We start from the raw sequence: 15780 nt of genomic DNA on the forward strand, positions 1-15780 counted from the left end.
CCACGCACCTACACAAACAAACAAAGAACTCGTAACCAACGCAATAAAGGGGTTGTCAATCCCTTCACGGCCACTTGCGAAAGTGAGATCTAATAAAGATAGTAAGATAAGATAAATATATTTTTGGTATTTTATAATATAGATGCAAAAAGTAAAGATGCAAATAGAAGTAGTTTGGAAGCAAATATGATAAGAGATAGACCCGGGGGCCATAGGTTTCACTAGTGGCTTCTCTCAAGATAGCATAAGTATTACGGTGGGTGAACGAATTATTGTCGAGCAATTGATAGAAAAGCGAATAATTATGAGATTATCTAGGCATGATCATGTATAGGCATCACGTCCGCAACAAGTAGACCGACTCTTGCCTGCATCTACTACTATTATTCCACACATCGACCGACTCCTGCCTGCATCTAGAGTATTAAGTTCATAAGAACAGAGTAACACATTAAGCAAGATGACATGATGTAGAGGGATAAACTCAAGCAATATGATATAAACCCATCTTGTTATCCTCGATGACAACAATACAATACGTGCCTTGCAACCCATTCTATCACTGGGTAAGGACACCGCAAGATTGAACCCAAAGCTAAGCACTTCTCCCATGGCAAGAAAGATCAATTTAATAGGCCAAACCAAACTGATAATTCAAAGAGACTTGCAAAGATAACTCAATCATACATAAAAGAATTCAGAGAAGATTCAAATATTATTCATAGATAAACTTGATCATAAACCCACAATTCATCGGATCTCGACAAACACACCGCAAAAAGAGTTATATCGAATAGATCTCCACAAGAGAGGGGGAGAACATTGTATTGAGATTCAAAAAGAGAGAAGAAGCCATCTACCTAATAACTATGGACCCGTAGGTCTGTGGTAAACTACTCACAACTCATCGGAGGGGCAAGGATGTTGATGTAGAAGCCCTCCATGATCGATTCCCCCTCTGGCAGAGCGCCGGCAAAAAAACCCATAAACATCAATAAGGGCTGGGCCTCCGGTTAGTAGTTTAGTCCCAAAAATGATATAAATGTGTAAAATAAAACTCATAAACATCCAAAAGGAGCAATAATAGGATGGAACAATAAAAAATTATAGATACGTTGGAGACGTATCACCATACTTTCACAAATGTTTGTTGTGCATGCAAAATTTCAACGCAAAATCACATTGGTAGAAGGCGTGATAAAAAAACAAAATTGATGCTCTGAAAATGTTACATACAAAAGCATTTTGGAGCTCTAATTTTGTTTTCTTGGCATGACTTCCACCAATGTGATTTCATGATGAAATTTTGCATGCACAACAAAATTTTGTGAAAGTATGTCACAAAAAAAATTCAGAATTTTTTGAATTTTATTGTTCACACCAGGAGCATTTGAAGGTACTTTCGCTTTCATACGAGATTTTTTTTAGGGGAAAAACGAAGTTTTATTTAGCAAAAACCACAGAATATGGGATACATCTCTGGTCATGGATTGGACTAACCAAATGTGCCGACCAGGACCTAAGGAGAGTGCAAACTTGGCTAATCTATGTGCATCAACGTTGACGGCACTATCTTCAAAAGTAAACTTACAATTTAGGGAAATAGCTATACTATATTAATCTCAGGGAAATAGCTATACTAGTAAACTTTCGCTTTCGTACGAGATACATGAAGTTTTTGAGTCGGATGAAAAGACTGGACCATCAACTCGAGCCCAAACATAAACGGCCGTGTCGTCATGGCCCGGCCCAAAACAACTTCCCTTTCTTGTTCTTCCGAGGGTACTAGGGGACCAGTCCCTTTTTTCTTCTAGATAGACGACGCCCACCAGCTCTACCCTCCGGTCGTTTCTCTCTTTCCCTCTAGCTCGCAGCCGCCGCGCGTGACTCCAGATCTCCCGCGGCGCGACCATGGCGGCGGCAGGCAAGGTCCCGACGCTGGCCGAGGTAAGGGAAACCACACCTCCATCCGTCTGCACTCTGCCCTCTTGTTAGCTTAGGGTTTCCCTACGTGATTACGCTGCCGCTCCCGGGGATCGGTGCCGTGCCCCGGCCAGATCCGCCTATTTTTACCACCCCGTGGCCGGATTTGGGCCGAGAGATGGTACTAGAATCGCACTAGTAGGTTTAGGGGTCAAGGGCCAGTGGCTTCTGTGTTCACGATTGGAGCTGATTGGGTTATAATTGATGTTCGTTGTTGTCGAAATAACCACATCTCCATATAATTTGTTGTTTAGATTTTGTTGTTGTCGAAATAACCACATCTCAAAGGCCAGTGGCTTCTGTGCCTTCAGATTTTGTTGTTTATTGCGCAGCCTTGGTGCGAACGAAGGCACGGCTCCATAGAATTTGGCAGAGCAGTGCCTGTTGGTATTACAGCAATTTTTAGTTGACTGAGTTATAGAGTTGGCTTGATGCTATGCTTTTATATTTGTGTATTGTATATGGTTTGCTTGTGTGACATTATTTCTGTGATTACAAGTACAAATGAGTATGTGATCTTCATCTTCCCCTCTATGGAGGTGGTGGTTGAGATTATAGTTGAACCTTTTCGTCCATGCATAAAAATGTATAACCTGTGAATCACTGCAACTGAGAACATGAGCTGTCCTTGTAAACCTGGAGGTGTTTGCATCTGCTCCTTGCTCCAGCACCAGTTGATATGGTCTATGAACTCAGTTTGTTCATCTGCTTGCTTAGATTTGGTGCCGTACACTAGAAATTTGTTAGCCTGCGGATTGGGTACCTAGCGTGAATGTTAATTTCTGTATTTTTTGTGTGCCCATTTCATGAATCAAAGCTAACTTCTCTTTCGCTAGCTTTTCACATTGAAATTGATATTTCATGCTCCAGACCCAGTTTTGAGAACTTGAAATCCGCCCTTGCGCAGGAATATTCACTCCCACCCAAGGAAGTCTCTGTCGAAAAATCTGCTACGAGCACTGTGGCCGAAGTTGTTCCTCAGAAGGATACTGAAACCTCACCAGCTGATGAGACCGCTGTTGCTGTTGAGGAAAAAAGTGAAACTCCTGAGGTGAAAGAGCCAGAGGCGGAAGAAACCGTTCCTGCTGCAGAGGAAAGCGATGAGGCTCCTGAGGAAACTGAAGAGAAACCAGAAATTGTGGTATGATATTACTAACTAGTGGCAAATAATTACATCTATAACTCTTTAAGTCGTTGCTAAACATATGCTGATATACAGATTGAGACAGCTCCAGCAGATTTTCGTTTCCCCACAACAAATCAAACAAGACATTGCTTCACGCGCTATGTTGAATACCATAGGTATGGTCCTGCCCTTTCGCCACTTGGAAATGGTATTTCATTAGTGCATTTGGATCATGGACAAGAACTGTTCTTTTGTGGCAGGTGCGTAGCTGCAAAAGGAGATGATGCTCCTGAGTGTGAAAAGTTTGCAAAGTACTACCGATCACTATGCCCAAGTGAATGGGTATGCACTTTGTTTCATGCCTTACTTTCTTTCCACTGCTGCTCGACAGTTTTCCCTGAGATGATGAGATTGGTGTTTTCTATAGCATATGGAGATTTGGTAGTTAGTTTATGTTTCCCTGCTTACCTTGAACTTGCCTAGCAGTGTTGTAATTATCCAAGGACTTCCATTAGATCCTGAAACCTTCCTCATGCAGCAATACATTTATCATTTGATAAACCCAAACCTTTTCGTGTCAGGCTTATTCTCTCCAGTCTTCCTTTAGCCATGCATATCCTTTCTGGTCAAAAGTTGCTGTTAATGTAGCAACGTCTTTACCGAGTCTGCACGTCCTGAACCCGGGTACATATGAATCCGCTTTTCAAAAATATATTTTAAACGTGTTTTGAAATGTCAAAAAATTCAGTGCGTGCATGTTCACAAAATATGTCCCTGCCACAAAGTTTTGTGAAAAAAAGGTCTTTTTATCTTTTCTCTGCAAAAAAGACAAATTTTAGTGTTTCTAAATAGCGTTCCACGACACAATGTTTTGTCTTTTTTGCACATGCCAGAAAAAAAGTTGTTTTTCCGTGAAACTTTCTGCACACACATAGAATATGGAGATGTCCGCATGCACTTTTTTCCAGAATTTTTTGGCATTTCAAAATTTGTTTTCCAAAGTGGGTTCATATGTACCCGGGTTCATCCATGTACTTCCCTGTCTTTACCTTGGTTCGCCAGGAGTTGGTTCGTTGAGTTGCATGGTTGATTTTGTAGTCTGCATGAGATTTGGAGAACTCAGAAACCTTGCAAAATTAACATCTGTGAATTAAAAACCTGATACTTCATGGCTTATGATAATCATATGAAATTATCTTTGTGGGTAGGCTTTAGCTCATATATTGCTGTGCTATGTAGAATGTCTAGAATGATTGGTGAACCTTGTTTACGTGGTCTTGATGGCTATCTTTACAAGCTGGTGGCATTTGGGCTGGTGACATTGGTGAACCTTATATCGCTTATGATTAGTTGGTTATACAAAAAGGTACCCCTGTTTACAACACAGCCTTCCTCAATTTTATAGCATGGCTGTGTTTTATGCAGGTTGAGCGTTGGAACGAGCAACGGGAGAATGGCACATTCCCTGGACCCCTGTAAGCTTCAGTGGCGCTGGAAGGACAAACATACCATCATCCCCACCTATCCTCCCTGGTGACTGGACAAAGTTACTTTGTGCCGAGAATTCGTCACCTTCCTTTCCTTTTTGAGGACTACTTACAAATAAGTTTTTGACTTGATGTAAGCTGAAGGTGCTGCCCATCAGTTTCTCCCAACGATCATTCACTGGATTTTGTACAACATCCACCTTTGGAATTTGACTGAACTTGCTGTTTTGCATGGCACGGTTCAAGACGGTCATTTTGGTTGCACAGGAAATTTCGAAACCGCGTGGAATAAAATTAGCAACCTAGTTCTAGCAGTGTCGATGTTTCTGAAACCCATTTCATTTCTCTTGTCTTCTAAGCAGTACATTTTATTTGGTTATATAGCTTATAGGGCATATAATCTGCATAAAAGAGGCAACGACCTCTTAGTTATTCACAAGGCACTATGCATACCTGAAATTTGGTGTGGTTACTTTTGGATCTTTTGATGACCTTTGCAGTATTGATCAGCCTTTTTGTGCTGGAATGTGAAACCCACAGTGTGTTGATTAGGCACTAGCTCTCTGAACTAAGGCGGAGCTTGATCATTGTGGATCTGTTGCCCTGAAGTAGTTCGTTCGTGGCCATATGGGAAACTGGAGAAACGAGTTAATTGCACAGAAGTACCACAATTCAGGCATCACATGCAGATTGGTACCACGATTGCTAATTTTTGCGTGTCAGTACCAACATTGGTCCAAATTTTTGCAAATTGGACTAAAACGCGTATTTATACGTATTGACGCCCGATCCGACAGGTCGGGCCCACCCGTCAGGTGCCACGCTGGTCAATCGGCGCGTGCCCGCGTGCTGACTAGGACGAGCCGGTGCGCTGCTGTCCTAACCGGCCCGGTCGCACCAGCTTCAGTCCGGTCGCACCATTCCCCTCCCCCTCCTCCTCCTCGCTCGTTTCCTCCATCGCCGCCGACCGCGTCCTGACAGCCGGCCGCCGCCCCGCCCCGCCGTCGCCATGGTTTTGGAGGACGAAAGCAGCGACGACCATTCTAGCCCCCCGTACATGCATTCTTCCTCCACAGACGGTCTGAACGAGGTCAGTACAGGGTTAGGGTTAGGGTTTCATATTTGGGATTTCTTGATTTGGTTGATTTCGCTAGGTTTTGATTTGGCCATTGTCTTTGTGCGAGCTTCTGCAGGTTCCTTTCACCATTGAAGATCCAGATTACAAGGGGCTTGAGCTGGATGTGATGTGTCCATGTGAGAAGCACGGCATGGCATCTGAGAGGCTTGTTGCCTTTGAAGGAACAGACACAGGCAGGAGGTTTTTAGCATGTGCACAGTCGGTATGTATTGTAGGATTGTAGGCATACTGATTTTTTTTCTTACTTGGTCAGTGCCATATTGAACTCTGTTTGCTGGAGTACTCTGCTTGGTGTCAACATTTTGATTCATAGTGGTTAGAGTAGCGTATTTAGGTGAAGCATGAGTATATTTTGCATTAGAACAATGGCTGAACCTAGTCAGTCAGCTACTCAAGTGGTTGCTCCTCTTGTTAAATTTAGTGGTCTGATGCTAAATTTAGACATTCTTTTTGGCAACTGCAGTGATTTTGTGTAATTACTTGCTGTATGAACTGTTTTGTTGTTGTTATTGTTTTTGCAGGAAGGTAGCAATTGTGGCTTTGTTGAATGGGTTGATCACCAGTGGCCCCCAACAATGCAGAATGCATTGTTGAAGCTATGGGCAATGGTTGAAGATGCCAAAAGTGCTAGGGTGAATGACAATCTTGAGAATTCTTTCACTATCCACCATCTGACAGAAGAGAAGAACAAGCTGGAGGCCAACTATGACAAGCTAGTCCAAGATGTGCATGAGCTGATGAACTTCCAGGAAGATAAGGTGGTGGATTTCAGGCATCTGCAGTCTGCCATTATATATCAGCAGGAGGTAAGAAAAGAACTGACTGATGATATGAAGGCAAAGATGGCAAAGAAAGATGCAGAGACCCAGCAACTTACTCAGAAGTATGAGGTGCTGCTCAACCTGACAAGAGCTCAAGCAACAGTCATTCAGAACTTGAAGTTGAACAAAATGAAAGAGAAGCAAGTGCTTACTGAAGCTAGTATGAATTTGGAGCTGAAGAATGCAGAGCTAACTAAGTGTCAGGAGAAGCTCACCCAAGAGAAGCTAGAGTTGGAGCTTCAGGTTGCTGATCTGCTTAAGGGAAATAAAAAGCATATTGAAGAGAAGTGGCAGTTAGAGTTTCAGAATGAAAAGTTGAAGGAGAAGTTCAGGGGGATTCAAGCCATCTTGGAGAAGTGAAGAAGATGAAATGAGATTAGTGGCATTGCTGACCTTTTGGGAATGATGGTTGTGTAATGACCTAGCATCTAGGAACTAATGTTGTGTACTGTATGCTTGTACTAATGGTGAACTATGGCTGTGTATGTATGTAGTAGTTATGCTATTCATCCTTTTGTGAGAAAAGGATGAACTATGCATTTGAAGTGGAACTCCTCTATGTATTGTGAACAATGGTTATGTATTGCTATGTATGGATCAGTTTCTTATTATGTATGGTTATGTATTGCTATGGTTATGCTGATTATGTAGATTGTACATTATGACAATGTTGCAGCAAACCAGACAGTACATTGCAATAAAAGAGGAACAAGACTCACTAAATCTCATTGCATCAGAAGATAACTTCACTGATCCATTACAACTTGATCCATTACAATTTGGCTACAACTGAAGCAACTAACTAACTTAATATCTTGCCTGCAACTAAGCCAAGCACAAATATAGTGAAAAGAAACAACACATTGTGAAATTTGGCCCTAATCCCTGCAATCTCTGCATTCTTCTCTCTGAGTTGAGTTTGCAGAGACAGAAACATGGCCTCCCTTGTGCCATCATCTTCACTTGGAGTCAGGATTGGAAATTGATCTTCAGATCTAGCAACAGTTGCACCTTTAAGCCTCCATACTTCATCACGCAGATCCCCAATGAGCTCACTCCAGAATGTGGGCAATGGATCATCATGCCATTGCACAAATCCACAGCCACCGTGCTATTAATATACACAAGCAAATTCACCATGCTGCCAAAAATTATTGCACAGAAGAAAGAGGAAGAAAATTAGGGAAAAAACAGCACTCACCATAGCATCCACGCAGCTGTAGTACCTCCTACCAGGGTTCTGCCTGCTCCAGGAGATCCATCTTGGCGCCTTCCTCGGAGTTGAACAGTGGCACATCACCGGAGGCTCGTATGCCATTGGGTTCTCGCGGTAGCGCACCGGCGAGCGCGACTCCTCCCCCCTCCTTCCTGCAGCTCGACGAAATCCGGGAGCGGACCCGGCACTGGACGACCACGACATCTCTCCGCCGCCGGCCCCAGTCAGCGCCTCGCCTCTGAGATTTGTCCTTGGCTGCGTGGATGAACCCTAGTTTCGTCCCCACACTACTGTGAGATCTTGTGCTGTCACACTTTAATAGTAGGAAAGGTGGATGGCCCACATGTCAGAATCCCCAAATGTGGTACTGCATGTTATGTGATGCCCCAATATTGGTACTGACATGCAACAGCTAGCGGCAGAATTGGTACTGATTTGTCACATGACAGTCTGAGCATAGTCTTTAAGCCTAGGATATTGCTTCCTGTGATCTCCTAACACAGCATCAATAGCTATGTTCTTTGCCCTATATGCCATGCACTTGGGCACATCTACACCATATTTTTCATTGCATGCATCAATTATAGTCTGAATACCAGTAGTTATATCAGATCTAAAGAGATGCTCATATTTCTGTGCTAGCCACTTAGCACTAACCCTGGTGGTCTCAGTGGTACTAGGGCAAGTGTGCTCTAGTCTCATCTTCTTAATTACAAATGTTTTCTCCCCTTTTATAACTGCTGCCACCATTAAGAACTGGCATTTTTTATCTGTACACTCAACAATTATCCTCTGATCTGAATTCCTGTGATACCTGAAATTCCTGGCCTGGGTGATGTGCAAATTCAACAAAGCTTCTCTGAATTGATGCTGATCCCTAAAACACAACTTCATACACAGTTGCTCATGTGGTTGCTCCATTTTCTCATTGTACCACTTCCTAGGAGGCCTTTTCTTTGCCCTACTCTTCCTTTTCTTTTGTAGGACAAAAGAGAGTGGCTGAAAACCATTATCATCACTCTCCCTCAACAACCCCTCCTCTTCTTCATCTGATGATGGTCTGAAATCAGGTTCAACCTCTGGTAGCTCACTACAATGTGACCTAATGGTTGGGCCTCTTCTAACTGGCAGCTTCTGCTTCTTCTTTACAGGTTCAACTATAGTTTCTTCTTCTTGTTCAAAAGTCCTATCTTCCTCTACCTCAAATGGGTCCTCAACTTCAGTGTCACCCTCATAATGCAGCATTTCTTCCTCTTCTGATTGATCATCATCTGATTCTTCCTCTTGTACTTCTAGCTCTCTCTGCCTCTTTCCCTCTTCCACCTCTACATCTTCTTCATCAACCATGTAATTAGGGTAACTTCCAATTTGACCATCCTCATCAGAGGAATCACTGTCCTCATAAGCCTCAAATCCTTGATATCCCTCTTCTTCTTCTTCCAAAACTGCTTTCAACTTGTTAGTTGCATTTCTGCTTTCTTGTGTGCAAACACCAGCAGGAGCAACAGGGTGATGTGTGCTACATTGACTCTCAAAGACTACTCCTTCCTGATCAACAGCTAAGATAGGAGGCTCACTCAGATCATAAACAACAGGCTCTTGGTACACCACAGTGGACAAGTCTGGCTTTTCAAAATGCCGCCTCTCAAAATCAGTATCAGGGGGTGGACAAGCCCTGACTAGCAAATTAAGCACCAATTTGTCCTGGATCTTCCTCTTTATCATCTGTAATTCTGCATGACTGTCTACCAAATCCAGCCCTTTCTCTCCTAAAGATGGATTTTCAATGTGAAACAAACAATCATATGCATTAAATCCTTGGGTTTTCATCACTGCAACCAAATTCAGATAAGTAATATCTGAACGACACAGCTTCATCTCCAATGGCTCTCTTGCATCAAAATGGATCCTTACTTGCCAAATGTCTTCATCCAAACTACAGAAAAAGATTAAATTTCATTTATTCATTATAATTACTCTTAATTTGGAGAGCAACAGCACAGTACATTACAATTTAAAGTAACCTGTAAGTCTATTATTTACTAATTTAGCACAAAAGCAAATTTTGGAGAGCAACAGTAAAGTACAAAACAACTTAAATTACAGTACCAGATAGTACAGAACAATTTGGAGAGCCACAGTAATTGAACTAAATTGAGAGTGCAATACACTATGTTACTAGGTTAGTCTAGTCACTTCAATTGGATAAAACCTAATCCCCAACTAGATAAAGCAGAAGATGAACAAACCCTAAAAATGCCCAATTGGATGAATCAGAGGAGTAGGACAAGGGTACTTACAGCACGCCGCCAAGTCCATGCGTCAACTCATGGCTGCTGCTAGGGTTCGCCACCCACTGATGCGCCAACCGCAACCGCTGCTCCATGGTGAGTAACATCGACTCCTCGTCGTCGGTCGAGTACGCGGAGCTGGACTCGTCGCCGCCATCCCCGTCGACGCCAACCGTTCCACTAGGAGGCCAGAACGGCATCTCTCCGACGCCGTGGACGCCCTCGCCGACGCCGTGGACGCCCTCGCCGCCGCCGTGGACGCCCTCGCCGCAGACTGGCGGAATCGCCGACGCCATGGACTAGGGTTCGAGCGAGGAGGAGGAGGGGGAGGGGAATGGTGCGGCCGGACTGGAGCTGGTGCGACCGGGCCGGTTAGGACAGCAGCGCACCGGCTCGTCCTAGTCAGCACGCGGGCACGCGCCGATTGGCCAGCGTGGCACCTGACGGGTGGGCCCGACCTGTCGGATCGGGCGTCAATACGTATAAATACGCGTTTTAGTCCAATTTGCAAAAATTTGGACCAATGTTGGTACTGACACGCAAAAATTAGCAATCGTGGTACCAATCTGCATGTGATGCCTGAATTGTGGTACTTCTGTGCAATTAACTCTGGAGAAACACATCTCTGTTTGCGTGGAACGTTGTAGTACCCTTTCGTAAAGGCCTCATTGCTGGCAGAGCAAAACACGTGCATGCGGTAGCTCTGTATTCAAAACATGCATCGCACGGCATAATACCAAAGACTGCCCGTTTGCCGGGAGAGGACGGTGGCCTAATGAAGCACATGCCACTGGAAAGTAGACTAATATTTTGGTCTGCCAATGACAATTTGGCAAATCTACTTCATTTTTCTAGCCAATGTTAGTCGACTCATGGATAAATAAAAGCTTGACCAAAATATTGGCTAGCCAAATATCTAGTAGGGCTAACTTGGGCTCAAACAAAACACCCATGTGACATGACCGAGATGAATGCCCTGAGTGGGTTAGCCAAATATTGATACAATCAGACCATCGCTTGCATTGATCTTGGTTCACACCGCACCGTGGGGAAGAGAGCGCTGAGTGCGGTTGGAATGAACGGTCACATTGTTCAAGTAGTACTCTTTAGTTCTTTGCACAAACCTATCTGTCATTTGACCTGTACTAACCGAGGTAGCAAGCGATCCATTCATCCAAGCAAGGCACAAAGCAATGTCCTCTTGGCTACGCTAGTTCGTTGACCCTGCCTTCTTGATGCTTGTTTGTGTCTCCACAAGATCACCGACCTCCTCCACTCGGGATCATCCTCCTCCCTCTCATGATCTTCCTCCCTCGTACAATCATCGACCATGGACATCTTTATGTCATCAAGGTCGAGTATGTGTGACTCATCCAACTGATACATGAACCTTGCAACATCATATTCATCCGCACTACAGTCATCAAGAACAAACATGTCACACGATCATCACCGCATTGCATCACTAAAACCCCTAGCTAAAAATGAAAAATGTTTTTGTACCTTTCAGGCACTGCGTCGGACACTTGTTGGGCATGATCCTCGCTGACTGCTAAGGTGGTCGTAGGTGGCGGCGGAGGAGGTGAGGGAGTGTCGAAGATGGAGGAGAAGACGTGGGAGTCAGCGGACATGGACAAGGCATCAAAGTGGGCGGCTTATTCCTCTTCTTCGTTGTTGCCTTCTTGAGGGCCTTGCCCGCCGGCGTCGGCTTCCTCGTCCCCTTGCCATCGGTAGGAACAACCGAAGGGCGGATGGTTGTCTCCACTGACGACGTGGCCTTGCCGCCGACCATCGCAGACAACGCGACAGACTGCACAACGGTCTTCGCCTCGAGCCACTTCCTTGGCATGGGCGGCAGCGTGTTCAAGTGGTGGTGCGGGGAGGGTTGCGAAGGCGGTCGGTCGTTCAACTCTCGTCAAAATTGGGCCCTCCGATGGCTGTAGCGGCGGCATTCTGCGGCGGAGGTGGGAAGAGGAGGCGCCGCAAGTGCGAGAGAGGAGAGGGAATATTTTGCTAAGAAGTTGTGGCGGCTGCTCAAAATTGAGAGAGTGGGGAAGATTTTTGGCTTAACTTTTAGGAGTTAATAGTTTGAGAGTTCGGTTAGATGTTGCTTAACTCCTCAAAAACGGATTCTTTTGAGGAGTAGCCAAAAAGGGTAGGAGTTGAGCCATTCGTCTCAAGATGTTACTCTTTGTTGTAAGTTGTACAATTACTCTGAAGCGATATGTTGATGCTATGGTTTTAGGGGAGATCAAGCTTTGTGTAGTGTTACTTTGTCAACAGCTCTTGCATACAGTGCAAAAAAAACAACGGGAACAAGCTGTCAAGCTCTTGAGATTGTATGAGTTGTTATCTCTTATATCCATTCCTTTTTATTGTGTTTTTTTAGATGCTTGTGAGGTTTTTTTGGCATTGAGATGCTCGTGAGTTTATTATGCATTCCTAGACCAGTAAGTGATACTCCCTTCGTTCACAAATAAAAAATGTTTTAGATATTTCAATATAAACTACATATGGATTGAAATGAATAAACAAACACATTTTTTTTAAAAGGATGATGACCCCCGGCCTCTGCATCTGGGAGATGCACAAACATACTAAAATACATCTATATACATTCGAATAAGAAAAAAGACAGGCCATCTTATAACAGTGAACGGAGGGAGTATTTTAAAGAGTTTTTTTTTCTCATATTTGTAAGCTGATGTTGCTTCCAACTGTTTATTCCCATTTCTAGAACGAACTAGCTCTAGTCAGCTCATATTTTGGAAGCTCAATAATTGGATTTGATAATGGAGCACGCTTGCGGAACACTCTTATGTGCAGTAAAGTGCGCTAAACACTTGTGGGTTTTTTTTGGAAAAAAGTTGTGTATCCTCAAAAGGAAAATTATAGAGCACTAAACTTATTTCCTTTACATGTTGCAGAAAATGACTCTCTCATGAACAGATTAGACTCAATTGATATGACTAATCGTTTAAACATTTATTCTCAACATCTAGTTGTCAAAGTATTCTCCGATGTTCTCTCGCACTAATTGTTACACATACTTCATTCATCAAAATTCGAAATAAAATAAAATATGCGGTGATGTAGTCACGTACGGAAAATCATTGATGCGTCCTGATCACTTTATTTCGGAGATACTCCCAAAGCCCACTTACCTACTTTTGCGTTGTATACCTTACTCCTGATCCTGTCATGGAAGATGTACAAAACATTGACACCCATATATACCATACCTCTTCATGCTTCTACTTAGCGATCCATCCTCATGTGACTCTCCTTCCCACCCAAACACAACGATAGATAATGCTTGACATGTTTGTATCCTGATCACACATAGAAATGAAAGGTGTCAGGAATTTTTCAACAACATCCAATCTTGCTGATGTAACCAGATTATTTCTTGGCATTTCTTATGATGGAATTCGAGGTACAATGATTTGCTGATGGTGTAGCTGCTCGGACTTTCGTAGAGCTCAAGCTTCATGGACTGTGTAACCTAATCAGCAGCTTGTGGCTAAGTCTCCTTCAAGAGTTGCTGATCAGGTTACACCGACCCTTCAGGTGAACAGAGACAAGTTGCGAACATTTACACGCCATGCAATCAACATTAGGGGCCCTGAGTGGACAAGCTAATAGTGGTCAATGGCATCCATGTATGCATTGGTTTCTCCGTGCTGTCGGGTGTGTGGTTGAGTTAAAGACTCCTATAGCGTGCACATTCGCCGTCGTTTGGCCAGTCCGTAACAAACTCTAAACTTGTGGTGTCCCCTTTGCTACTATCCAACCACTACTGTTGCCCTGACTACACTCTGTTCTTCGAGTCTCTTGCTTGACCTGTTTCTTGCCTAGGTGCATCTTCTTTCCTCTTGCTGCTGCTATTTGTGTTCAGGTCCATATCACCCAGCTTTCCTTCCATGGTCCATATCAACCAGTGTCTTTATTCTTTTATATTTAATAAGGATTTGATTAAACCATCTGGTTTTGCTTGGTTCTGCGCTTGATATTTAGTTCAGATTCAGATAGGGGCACGGTCATTGAATTCTTCTTGAAGATTTTTTTTCTTTCGCGGAATTTCTTGAAGAACTTGAGAATCACATGGCTCTGTTTGCGCGGAATGTGATAGTATCTCTCCCGGATCGGCAATGTAGTACTCTCTTCGTCCTCTCGTCACCATTTGTAAATGTCCCGTTGTTGGCAGAGCAAAACACATACCCAAAGCACATAATTGTGGTAGCTCCATACACAAAACACACATGGCACATCATAGCAATCCTTCTATTCGAGAAAAGCAAGCGGCACCGATGCCATACTGCTCGTTCGACAAAGGGATAAGACATGTGGCCCAACAAAGCAAGTGCCGCAACAAAGTAGACATCGAGTTAGCTCATCTGTGAACATGTCAACGGCGTTAGTCAGTCGGTGTAAGTTCATATACCTATGCGGTTCTTGCTGAATGGAGGCAGGGGTCACTTCGGGCCTTTAGGGCCAGGAGGGTAACTACGTGACAGGACCGGCTGAATTCCTACATTACCAGTGCAACCATAGCTGAATTGAGGAAAATGGTGGCACTTTGGCAGAAAACACTACTTCTACAGAAAAAATGTTCCATAAAAAGAGTTTCCGGATGATTGCATTCTGTGTGCAGGTTGGTGTGCAGGTAAAAATAGCAGTGCCAAAGTAATACCCTTACTTTTGGGTTGGCAAAAAATTCAAGGTTGTCTTTTTCCAAAATGAAATTAAGTTCTCCACATGATGAAGATTGACATACATTGGTGGGGTATGGAACACATATAGGGGTTGTTTGGTTTGAGGCTAAGTTTGCCTAAGGTTGCCATACCTAAGGTTAGGAAAATTTGACCAACTTGGGTGAGTGTTTGGTTCAAGCCACATTAGGGTCCCACATCACATACACTCAAAAAATGTGGCAAGATTCCCTTAGGCTTGCTAAATTGTGGCTCTCATTTTGAAAAACTAATAATAGTTCTCGTCAACGATATAGATAGAGCCATAGAAGATACCAACAAAAAGAAGAGGGGAAAACAAGTTATTTTATATAGATCGTTCTTTTGATTTATGTGTTCTCATTGCAGTCACGGGAAATGCATAGGCGAAAACTCAACTGAGATCAGGAAATTGCTATTGTAGCTTGGCCTCCATAAAACTCGATTTTTTAAAATAGGTCAAAACTGAACTTTCAAGTTTAAAAAATATCTAAAGAAATTATACACGTATTTTCATGACTTTTTTTGTGTAGCTCACATCGTAATGTATTTCATCACAAAAATTTACAAACATGTAGTATACATCCCATAGATCTGCATACTAAAATAATGTAAGGGCATCTCCAACGTGGACCCCAAAAATGGACAAGGTATCCGTCCACGTACATTCGCGGACAGTGATATGGGAGCCGGCAATCCAACCGTGACCACGTACATTTCAAACATGATTTGAACAAACCAGACGATTTTCATGCAAACTGGATGAGTTTCAATTAAGTCGGACCACATTCATTAAATTTTTGATATATTTCATTAAACAAAAGCGTCCGGAAGTTAACCTAGGCTAAATCACGCCGACGTCCGTCCTCCAAAGTCCTTGCTATTCCCCTCCTTGCCCATGTCCGGCAGCTGTGAGCCCCGGGAAGTGAAGCTATGATCACCGGCGAGGAAGAATAAGACATGGGACACGGACTGACCCACATGGGAA

General features: G+C 43.4%; 2 protein-coding genes across 2 annotated transcripts; both read left to right on the forward strand.

Annotated features, from left to right (window-relative positions):
• Positions 1-1790: 1790 nt before the first annotated feature.
• On the forward strand, positions 1791-5035 carry LOC119362940 (cytochrome c oxidase subunit 6b-1-like). The gene is made up of 5 exons (XM_037628220.1): positions 1791-1947; positions 2891-3124; positions 3203-3285; positions 3370-3451; positions 4535-5035. The coding sequence occupies exons 1-5, from the start codon at positions 1912-1914 to the stop codon at positions 4586-4588; spliced, it is 489 nt and encodes a 162-aa protein (XP_037484117.1). The 5' UTR covers positions 1791-1911; the 3' UTR covers positions 4589-5035.
• A 558-nt stretch (positions 5036-5593) lies between these two features.
• On the forward strand, positions 5594-7055 carry LOC119367502. The gene is made up of 3 exons (XM_037632993.1): positions 5594-5686; positions 5790-5936; positions 6256-7055. Exons 1-3 carry the CDS (start codon positions 5606-5608, stop codon positions 6913-6915), a joined length of 888 nt encoding a protein of 295 aa, XP_037488890.1. The 5' UTR covers positions 5594-5605; the 3' UTR covers positions 6916-7055.
• Positions 7056-15780: the final 8725 nt, after the last annotated feature.

The sequence above is a fragment of the Triticum dicoccoides genome, chromosome 2B (assembly GCF_002162155.2).
Source record: "Triticum dicoccoides isolate Atlit2015 ecotype Zavitan chromosome 2B, WEW_v2.0, whole genome shotgun sequence".
Lineage (NCBI taxonomy): Eukaryota > Viridiplantae > Streptophyta > Magnoliopsida > Poales > Poaceae > Triticum > Triticum dicoccoides.